General features: G+C 52.1%; 2 protein-coding genes across 2 annotated transcripts in view; both read left to right on the forward strand.

Moving 5' to 3' along the window:
- The first annotated feature begins 5454 nt into the window (after nucleotides 1-5454).
- Eid2 (EP300 interacting inhibitor of differentiation 2) lies at nucleotides 5455-6527 on the forward strand. Its single transcript, XM_013036106.1, has one exon. The coding sequence runs from the start codon at nucleotides 5615-5617 to the stop codon at nucleotides 6383-6385; it is 771 nt and encodes a 256-aa protein (XP_012891560.1). The 5' UTR covers nucleotides 5455-5614; the 3' UTR covers nucleotides 6386-6527.
- A 4063-nt stretch (nucleotides 6528-10590) lies between these two features.
- Nucleotides 10591-11035, forward strand: part of Eid2b (EP300 interacting inhibitor of differentiation 2B) — a 3974-nt gene continuing 3529 nt past the window's right edge. The window contains exon 1 of the mRNA XM_013036097.1: nucleotides 10591-11032. Within this exon, the coding sequence (XP_012891551.1) occupies nucleotides 10630-11032 (403 nt within the window). The 5' untranslated portion in view covers nucleotides 10591-10629. The remainder of the gene's footprint in view (nucleotides 11033-11035) is intronic.

Here is an 11035-nt window from a genome sequence, read left to right on the forward strand (position 1 = left end):
CCCCCCCCAAACAAAAAAACACCCAAAAAATTAGACTAGCTCTATCATGTTCAACAAGAACACAGAAGTAATAAGATCCCCCTGACAAAGAACAGCCACAGACCAGATGGCTCCATTGCCAAATCCTACCAGCCCTGAATGGAGATCTAATGCCAATGCCCCTAAGTATTCTGAGGAAGAAGAGATTGAACCCTACTGAACCCTTTCTAACAAGCCAGCATTTCCCTGATACCAAAACCAAGGTAAGGATACAAAAACAAACAAACATAAAACTCCACCAATTTTCTTTTCTTTTCTTGTCAGTCATGGGGCCTGAAATCTGGGCCTGGGCGCTGTCCCTCAGCTCTTCAGCTCAAGGCTAGTGCTCTACCATTTGAGCCACAGTGCCACTTCTGACTTTTTTCTTTTTTCTTATGTGGTGCTGAGGAATCGAACCCAGGGCCTCATGCGTGCAAGGCAAGTACTCTATCACTGAGCCACCTTCCCAGCCCCTCCACCAATTTTCCTGATGAAGGTACATCCAAAACTGCTCAATTAACACTCCAGTTGAGCCCAACAAAATTAGACACTGATGCTATTCTGAGAATGCAAGGAAGATTCCTCAAGTAATCAATTTTCAGATGTGTCCAGTAGCCTGGCAAAACCAGGACTGCCACACAGAGCCCCACACCTGTCCCTTGTGTGCCCGGCTGGCATTTCCATATCTTCTCCATCCCTTCCCCTCACCCTCACACAGTGTAAGCTCACCTGCCATTGCAGGGCTAAGCAATGCTCCCTGTAGCCAACGTGGTGAGTTCTGCTGAAGCTCTGGAGTCCAAATGCCCCAAGGTGCCTATGAATTCTGTATTTAAGCAAACCTGGTGATCCCCACCCTAATCTCATGTCCATCCTTCTCTAATTCTCGGCTTAGGACAACCACTCCCTGCTCTTCTGGGTTGGGTGGAAAAGAAGATGGCAATTGAAGGCCTATTCCTCAAAAAGCCCCAAGCCCCAAAAGAAAGTCATATTTAAAAGCAAAAGACAAGAACAAAAACAAACCATAATCTTGGCTGAGTACTGGTGGCTCACACCTGTCATCCTACCTACTCAGCAGGCTGAGGATCATGGTTCAAAGCCAGCCCTGGGAGGAAACTCTGTGAGATTCCTTTTTTGTTTCTTAGTTTTGTTGTTGCCAGAGGCTTGAACTCAGGGCTTGGGTGCTGTCCCTGAGCCTCTTTGTGTTCAAGGTTAGCACTCTACCACTAAAGCCACAGTGCTAATTCTGTCTTTTTCTGAGTAGTTTATTGGAGATAAGAATCTCATTTTTTTTAGGCTAAGCACTGGTGGCTCCCACCTGTAATCCTAGCTACTCAGGAAGCTGAGATCTGAGGATCACAGTTCAAAGCCAGACTGTTCAGGAAAGTATGGGAGACTTTTATCTCCAATTAACCACCAGAAAACCAGAGGTGGTGCTATGCTCAAGTGGTAGAGTGTTTGCTTTTAGTTGAAGAGTTCAGGGCGCTGTCCCTCAGCTCTTCAGCTCAAGGCTAGCGCTCTACTACTTGAGCCACAGCGCCACTTCTGGCTTTTTCTGTTTATGTGGTACTGAGGAATTGAACCCATGCCTGTTATTCAAGCATGAGTGGGTAGGAGATTAGGGAGTGTCCCAGAGGGTGGAGACCGCCAGCATTCTACTTAAATACAAACTTCATAGACATGTGGGGCATTGGAACTCCAGAGCGCCATCAGAACTCACCTGGCTGGCACAGCAGGCATCACTGAGGCCTCCACGGTAGGTAAGCTGGCACTTGTGGGCAGCAAAGGGGGCACAGGGAAGGGCATAGAGAAGCTCAGAGGACGTAGGACTGGGATGGGATTTTGTCAGGCCAATTGCAGTGTTAAGAACTGGTTATCTGGGCTGGGAAGGTGGCTCAGTGATAGAGCGCTTGCCTTGCATGCCTGAGGCCCTGGGTTCGATTCCCCAGCACCACATAAGCAAAAAAAAAAAAGCCGGAAGTGGCACTGTGGCTCAAGTGGTAGAGCGCTAGCCTTGAGCTAAAGAGCTGAAGGACAGTGCCCAGGCCCAGAGTTCAGGCCCCATGACTGGACCCAAAAAACAAAAACAAGAAAATTGATGGGGGCATTTTGTGTCTTTTTTGTTTTGTTTTGAGCCTATATTGGGGTTAGAACTCAGAGTCTGGGCACTGCCCTCTTGTTGCTCAAGACTAGCACCCTACCCCTTGAGCCACAGCTCCAGTTCCAGATATTTTTTCCAGTCCTGGAGCTTGAACTCAGGGCCTGGGCACTGCCCGTGAGCTTCTTTTGCTCAAGGCTAGCACTCTACCACTTGAGCCAACAGCTTTTTCAGTTTATGTGGTCCTGAGGAATTGAACCCAGCACTTCATGCATGCTAAACAAGCACTCTACCACTAAGCCATATTCCCAGCCTAGATTTTTAATTTTTGATAGTTGATTAGAAATTAGTCTCATGGACTTTCCTGCCCAGGCTGGTTTTGAACTGAAATCCTCATCTCAGCCTCCTGAGTAGCTAGGAGGACTGGCCTGAGCCATCGGCACCTGGCTGGATCTGTTTTATTCTTCCAATCATTGTTAGCTGAAATGTGTTCACACACTTTCTCCTTGCTGGCATTGAACCACAGTTCTCCTGCTCTGTGTTCCTCAAAGAGCAGAGATGATAGCTGTCCACCCTCAGCAAAATCTGGACTCTTTTGGGGGGTAGGGGACAGAGGAAGGCCAGCAAGATGGCCAGGAGCAGGGCCCAGGCCGCCCTGTCCCACCAGCTACTGGTCCTCGGAGCAGGCTCAGGCAGCAGGACCCCAGATGGAGGCTTGTCAGGAACCTGTCCTGTGTGTCCTCTCTGCTGCAGACCAGGTGCCAGCTTCTCGCCGGAGACGCACCAGATTCACGGAGCACCAGCTGTTCGAGCTGAGAAAGTGGTTCTCACTCACCCAGCGCCCCAGGTGGGAAGAGATCCAGGCCCTGGCCTCAAAGCTGCAGCTGGACCAGTCAGTGGTGAAGGTGCGTGCCCGTCCATGTGTCACCCCCAAACCCAGGGCCTCCCCCAACTTTATCTTCCACTCCTGACACTTGCCAGGAGCAGGCAGGGCCCAGCACATCCATGGGGGACCACTGGGCTCCCCCAGACAATTATCTTTCAGGAAGGGTCTCCCTATGTGCTGACATTAGAACCTTTTCTAGGCCCCACTAGGTGGAGGGAGAGAAGAGTCTCTGGTGCTCTGATCTCCTTTATTCACGCACACCCCTTTCTTTTTTTTGGGGGGGGTCTGGTCATGGGGCCTGAACTCTGGGCCTGGGCGCTGTCCCTCAGCTCTTCAGCTCAAGGCTAGCGCTCTACCACTTCAACCACAGCGCCACTTCCGGCTTTTTTCTTTTTGTTTATGTGGTACTGAGGAATCGAACCCAGGGCCTCAGGCATGCAAGGCAAGCGCTCTACCACTGAGCCACCTTCCCAGCCCCCACACTCCTTTCTTCCCTACCCCAGGCTTGGTTTAAGAACCAGGTGTCCAAGTTGCAGCAGCAGCAGCAAGCCAAGGAGCTGCCTGTGTCCCCAGCAGCTTCCCCTGGCCAGGCCACCACCGAGGCCCAGATCCCTGGGGCTCCCACCCTCAGCCCCCAGCTGCCTTCCAAAAGTGGGGCCCACCAAGGCCCAGAGCAGCTCCAGCAGTCTGTAGCACCTGAGGCCCCCAGACTCGGTTTCTTGCCACCTTCTCAGACCCTGGAGGCTTTGGAGGTACCCCTTCCCTGCAGTACAGAAGAGCTTCTCCACATCTATGCCACATCAGAGGCGGAAGACTTCTCCTGCCTGGAGAAGTATCTTTTTGGGGAATCTGCATTGCTAGACCCGCACAGCCCCAGCACGAGGCCAGACAGCTCTGTGCCCCAGCTCTGGACTCACTCCTCTCTCCACCCAAGTGTATCTCCTTCCTTTCCTGTAAGATCCAAATAAACCTTACCCCTGCCCCCTGCATCATTGTCTGCCTCTTGTGTTCTTGCCTTGAATTCCTGTCACCTCCATTTCAGGATCCAATATGATTTGGTCCGCGGTTTTTTGGTAGGCAAACCTTTCCCCTTTTGGACCCAAATGCCATCCCCACCCTTGCTCAGGACCCACTGCTGTTTCTGCTCATGAGCACATTGAACAGGCTGTGTCCAGCTCTTCATGGTTAGGGAGAAATCCCAGTTTCTAGAAGAAGAATAGCTATGGGATCTGGGGCTGGAAATACGACTTCCAAAGAGCGAGACAATCCATCAAGGCACAGTTAGAGATAACATTTATTTATATTATTTACACCAGAAAGGGGGCCTGTGACTACCTAGTCCTGGGCTGGACACCCAGAACCAAGAGCAGCCTCCACCACCAAACCTCCAAGCCTCCAATAGGCAGCCCCCACCTTTATTAGTCTACAAACCACCAATTAGTCACTCCCTAAACCTCCAATCCCAGACCTCCAAAGCTCCAAAGCTCCAAAGGGGAAGGCTTTTCCTTTTCTTCCCTTCCTCCTTCTCTGCAGCCTCTCCACTCTCCACAGGCCTGCCCTGCCCTGCTCCAGGAGGTGCCTCTCCACAGGCCTCTCTCTAGAGGGAGGTCCCAAATGACCTCCGGAGGAGGCCTGCCCTGCTCCACTTAGCAGGCTTTCCCCTCCTGCTGTCCCTCTCTTCTCCCCGTCTCTCTACTCCCCGACTCCAATGGACTACGTTCCACTCTACTCCCTCTGCTCTCTCCCCTACTCCTCCGGGCCCTCCCCCACTAATGGTTTCAGACCACCATTCATGCTCCTCACCCAAGCTGCCCCCCTGTCCAATCCCAATAGGCAGCTCAGCATGTGGGGCTCGACACCACCTCCTCCAGCACCACGCCCCAGCCCCTTTAGGTGACATGCCCCGTCCCTCCAGTGGGCCAGGCCGCGTTATTACAAGATCAGGGCACTGTCCCTGAGCTTAGTGATCTCTCACTTGCTCTACAGCTCCATTTCTGACTTTTTGTTGGTTAAGTGGAGATAAAGAGTTTCAGAGACGTTCCTGCCTGGGCTGATTTTGAACCTGGAACCTCCTAACTCAGCCTCCTGACTAGCTATAGGATTTTACAGGTAAGAGCCACCTAGTGACTGGCTAGAATGTCTTTATAATGGAAGGTAGAATTATAATCACTGCGAAGAGAGAACAGTCCTAGCTTTGAACCTTGAGAATGCCTGTAGGGGAAAAAAAAATTCCACTAAAATTTCAGTAATAAACCTTGAACTGGTCGGAATGTAAAATAAAACCCCGGGCCAGTCCCCATTCCGCTCTTTCAGATGCATGACCGTTCCCAGCCGCTAGGTGGTGGCTTCCATAGCGACCGCAGTCAGCGTCCATAGCTACCGCGCGTGCGCAGGGGCCCTTCGGCGTGGCTGCCTGCTCTGCGCCTGCGCACGTGGCTGCGCTGGCGGCGTCCTCCCCGGTGCGCATTGCGCTCGTGTTCGCGCTCTCGCGTGGACGCACGGCGTCGCTCCTGGCCACGTTATTCCATATTATATATATTTTTTTTCCAAAAAAAAAAAAAAACAACGAATTTTAATTCCGGGAGTCTGGTCATTGACCCTCGGCGCCCCGTAAGATGTTCCAGCTGCCCGCCGACAGCAGCAGCAGCAGCAGCGGTGTCCCCTCGACGGGCGCAGCGAGCGGGGACGGCGACATCCCGCCAGCCGAGGTAGGCGGCGGGAGGCGGGCGCCGGCCGCGGCGCAGCCTGACGAGCACCGGGGAGGCCCGATGGCGGAGGCCCGGGGAGGCCCGATGGCGGAGGCCAGGGACGAGCCGCTGGCGGCGGCCAGGGATGGACCGGTGATCCCGGTGGCGGCGGCGGCCAGGGGAGGCCGGATGGTGACGGCCCGGGAAGGCCGGATGGCGGAGGCTAGGGGAGGAGGCCCGGTGGCGGCGGCCAGGGGCGGCCCGATGGCGGCGGCGGCGGCGGCCAGGGACGCCCGGATGGCCGAGGTAGCTCGACTTTTGGGGGAACCATTGGAAGAAGAAGCTCCCGAGAGCAGACCCCGGTCTCGATCCGGGAACGCCGGGGCGCTGGCTGCGCTGCCCTATCTCCGCCTCCGACACCCCCTTAGCGTGCTAGGCATCAATTACCAGCAGTTCCTTCGCCATTACCTGGAGAATTACCCGATCGCTCCCGGCAGGATCCAGGAGCTGGAAGAACGCCGGCGGAGATTTGTGGAAGCGTGCCGGGCCCGGGAGGCCGCGTTCGATGCCGAGTATCATCGAAATCCTCAGCGGGTGGACTTCGACATTTTAACGTTTACCATAGCCCTGACCGCCTCCGAAGTGATCAATCCCCTGATCGAAGAACTTGGGTGCGATAAGTTTATCAATAGGGAGTAGCTCCCGGGACGCCACCAACCGCTCCGAGAAAAACCTCTGCTTTCAAGTCAAATCCATCCTGCAACTTGGGTTTGGTGTTCCTTTTGGTTGTTTTTTTTTTTAAGTCTAGAGTGAGGGCCCCAGATGGAGAAAAACAACATCAGAAAAGAAATAGAGGGGCTGGGGGAGGGCGGGGGGGGGCGGGGAGAGGCAACGGTGGAGCAGCACAACCTGGCAGGCCCTAGGGCCTCCCCTCCCCTCCTCCCTGGGTTCTATTCCCAGCCCTGCAAAATAAAATAATCATCCTAATAAATATGAAGATTAGAAAAAAAAGATAATGTTGAAACCACTGGACGACTCCTGTAATGTTGACTTTTGAGTTTGTGATTGATCTAGGAGTTTGTGTTTGCTCTAGATTTTTCACCCTTTCCCTGGCATTATAAAAATGATCTCTCCCCCCCCCATGTGACTTCATGAAGAAAAATAATAATAATAAAAGTTTTGGTCGTCCCATGTGATTTCATGAAAAATAAAGGGGTTTTTGGTTGTTGTTTTAATTGAGCCTTGGATGAAGAAAAATTGCCAATAGTAGAGTCTATGAAGAAGAGCCAGATAGTGATGATAGTGAATTACAACTTGCAGTGACTCACACCTGTAATCCTAGCTGCTCAGGAGGCTTCGATCTGAGGATCACAGTTCAAAGCCAGCCCAGGCAGAAAAGTCCTCCGGACTCTTACCTCCAATGAACTGCCAGAAAACCAAAAGTGGCACTGTGGCTCAAGTGGTAGAGCACTCGCCTTGAGCTCAGGGACAGCATCCAGGCCCAGAGTTCAAGGACCATGACCTACTGGGGGGAGGGGAAGAATTATAACTAGTCAGATGCTGGTGGCTCATGCCTGTAATCCTGGTTACTCAGGAGGCTGAGATCTGAGGATCTCCATTCACAGCCAGTTCAAGCAGGAAAATCCATGAGACTCTTAGTAAACTACTCAGAAAAGGCTGGAAGTGGCACTGTGGCTCAAGAGGTAGAAGACTAGTCTTGAGCCAAAGAAGCTCAAAGACAGCGCCTGTGCCCTGAGTTCAAGCCCCTGGACAGGCTAAAAAAAAAAAAAAAAGAATTACAACTGCAGGTGTGAGCACTAGTGGCTCACTCCTGTAATCCTAACTGCTCAGGAGGCTGAAATCTGAAGATCATGGATGGAAGCCAGCCTGGGCAGGAAAGTCCATGAGACTCATCTCCAATTAATCAGAAAAAGTCAGGAGTGGCACTGTAGCTCAAGGGGTAGAGTGCTAGCCTTGAGCAAAAGTAGCTCAGGGACAGTGCCCAGACCCAGAGTTCAAGGCCCAGGATCAGAAAAAAATAAAAATAAAATTGCAACTGTATCTGTAGAACTGCAAAGCAGTGGAAAGAATTTGACTATGTTTAAGTCTGTGTTCTCTTGTGTCACTTCAAGTTTGTCCTGTGAGACTGATTTTCTGCTCCCTGAGACATTTCAAATGATAAGTATATGTTGTACATGTTACATGATAAATTGTGTAGGTTTGTTTTGTTTTGTTTTTCGTCAGTCTAGGGGCTTGAACTCTGGGCCTGGGCGCTGTCCCTCAGCTCTTCAGCTCAACACTAGTACTTTACCACTTGAGTCAGAGCGCCAGTTCTGGGTTTTCTGGTGGTTTATTGGAGATAAACTCTCATGGCCTTTCCTGCCTGGGCTGGCTTTGAATGTCAATCCTTAGATCTCAGCCTCATGAGTAGCTAGGATTACAGGCATGAGCCACTGGCGCCAGGCCAATACATTGTGTTTTTAAAACTACACAGGTTTTTTTTTTTCCTTTTGTGTTTTTGTTTTGTGCCAGTTCTGGGGCTTGAACTCAGGGCTAGATGCTGTCCTTTAGGTTTTTTGTTTTGTTTTCTTTTGTTTTTGCTCCAGTGCTCCTGCTCTGCTAGAGCCACAGCTCCATTTCTAGCTTTTTGGTAGTTAATTGGAGAGAAGAAGCACATGGACTTTCCTGCAAGGACTGGCTTTGAACTGTGATCCTCAGATCTCAGTCTTCTGGGTTGCTAGGATTACAGGCATGAGCCCTCAGCACCCTGCTATAAAATACAGAACTTTTTGATTATTCATTTCTTTTTTAACATTTTTTTATTGTGAAAATACTGTACAGAGAGGTTACAATTACATGGGCAAGATAATGAGTACATTTCTTATCAAGCATTGTAGCCTCCTCCTTTGTTTCCCCTTCCCATCCCTTCCCATCCTCCCCCCACTCACCCAATCCTCCTTCTTGATTATTCATTTCTTTTACTCAGTTTGTAATCTTTATATTTTTTTGGGGGGGGGGTCCAGTCATGGGGCCTGAACTCGGCCTGGGCGCTGTCCCTCAGCTCTTCAGCTCAAGGCTAGCGCTCTACCACTTGAGCCACAGCGCCACTTCCGGCTTTTTTCTTTTTGCTTATGTGGTACTGAGGAATTGAACCCAGGGCCTCATACATGCAAGGCAAGCGCTCTACCACTGATCCACCTTCCCTGCCCATATGTTGCATTTTCATTAAGAAATTATCTCAATCTCCCATGGCTCACTCCTGTAATACTAACTACTCAGGAGGTTGAGATCTGAGGATCATGGTTCAAAGCCAGCCCTGGCAGAACATCCATGAGACTCTGATCCCCAATGAATCAGAAAACTAGAAGTGGACCTGTGGCTCAAAATGACAGAAGGCTAGCCTTGAGAAAAAGAGCTCAGGGACAGCGTCCAGTCCCCTTGACTGACAACAACAACAAAATTTATCTTGAGCCAGGCAATGGTTACTCATACCTGAAATCCTACCTACTTAAGAAACTGAGATCTGAGGGTTGAGGTTCAAAGCCAACTCAAACAGTCAAGTCTGTGATATCATTATCTGAGTTAACCACCAACAAACCTGAAATGGAGTTGTAGCTCAAGTGGTAGAGCCCTAGCATTGAACACAAGAGCTCAGGGATATTGTTCAGGCCCGGAGTACATGTGCACACACGCATGCACACACATGCACACACACAAGAAATGTTAAAGATGGGCTGGGAAGGTGGCTCAGTGGCAGAGCGCTTGACTTGCATGCATGAGGTCCTGGGTTCGATTCCTCAGCACCACCTAAGCAAAAAGAAAAAAGCTGGAAGTGGCGCTGTGACTCAAGTGGTAGAGCGCTAGCCTTGAACGGAAGATCTGAGGGACAGCGCCCAGGCCCAGAGTTCAGGACCCACAACTGGACCAAAAAAAGAAATGGCTGGGAAGGTGGCTTAGTGGTAGAGTGCTTGCCTAGCATGCATGAAGCCCTGGTTCAATTTCTCTGTACCTCAGAAAATAGAAAAAGCCAGGGGCTGGGAAGGTGGCTTAGTGGTAGAGTGCTTGCCTTGCATGCTTGAGGACCTGGGTTTGATTCCTCAGCACCACATAAGCAGAAAAAGCTGGAGGTGGTACTGTGGCTCAGCTAGCCTTGTGCTGAAGAGCTGAGGGACAGCACCCAGGTCTAGAGTTCGGGTCTCATGGCCGACCAAAAAAAGAAAAAGAAGCTCTGTGGCTCAAGTAGTAGAGTGCTAGCCTTGAGCAAAAGAAGCTGAAGGACAGCTCCCAGGCCCTGAGTCCATGTCCCAGGACTAGCAAAGAATAATAATAATTAAAAAAAAAACGTTGGTTTTTTTTTTAAGGCAACTGAAGGGCTGCTTCAAGTTTGCACATGTAAAATCTGCAGAGTGCCGTTAAGAAGGGAGTTGGAAGCGGCGCCCTAGTGGCTCAGGCCTGTCATCCTAGTTATTCAAGAAGCTGAGATCTGAGGATCTCGGTTCGAAGCCATACAGGGCAAGAACATGAGACTCCTCTCTCCAAGGAACCACCAAAAAACTGCATGTGGAGCTGTGGCTCAAGTAGTAGAGCGCTAGCCTTGAACATAAGCAGCTCTGGGACAGCGCCCTTAGGACCGTCACACACTAAAAGGAAAAAAAAAAAGCGAGCTGGAACAAAATCTTACAGGGCACTCCCTCCCAATACTGAACTCAGACTCGGGTTGCAGACGTAGTGGCACCTGGAGACGCTAGGGGACGCTCGAGGACCACGTAGACCTGCACCAACTCACGCATGCGCAGTGGCTTCCCTGCGGGCGCCGAACCTCCACGCACGCGCATCGCGCCCTGGCGGACGCCGAGCCTCCACACATGCGCCCAGAGGAGCTCTACGAGTGCTGGTGCGTTGCCTAAGACCACGGCGCGGTGCCCGGGCGGTACGGGACGACCATGTCCGAGCTGCGGGGACGGCGCGGCCTCCCGGCGATGAGCGCCGTGGACGATGACATCCGCGAGGTGCTGGACGCGGGAGCGAGCGGCCGGTTTCTGGCTCGGGAGATGCAGGCGATTCTGTTGGCCGAGGCGGCCCGATCCCGGCGGGTCCCGGGCCAGGCGTCGGCGCCGCCGCTGCACGACCCCCCCGGGCTGCTGGCCATCCGCGAGCGCATGTTCCACCACTACCTGACCCACTCGCCCAGGATCCCGGTCCGCATCATGCGAGACATCGAGGAACGCCGACGGCTGTTCGTGGAAGGCTGCCGGGCCCGGGAGGCGGCCTTCGACGCGGACCCCCCGGAGCTGCGCCCCGACGCGCTTGCCTTCACCCTGGCCCTGGCGGCCCAGCACGCCCGCGGCC

This window comes from Dipodomys ordii, unplaced genomic scaffold (genome assembly GCF_000151885.1).
Source record: "Dipodomys ordii isolate 6190 unplaced genomic scaffold, Dord_2.0 Scaffold249, whole genome shotgun sequence".
Taxonomy (NCBI): Eukaryota; Metazoa; Chordata; class Mammalia; order Rodentia; family Heteromyidae; genus Dipodomys; species Dipodomys ordii.

What these genes read in the sequence shown, in the direction of transcription:
- Eid2 (XM_013036106.1), top strand. Translation starts at nt 5,615, where the DNA reads ATGTTCCAGCTGCCCGCCGACAGCAGCAGCAGCAGCAGCGGTGTCCCC.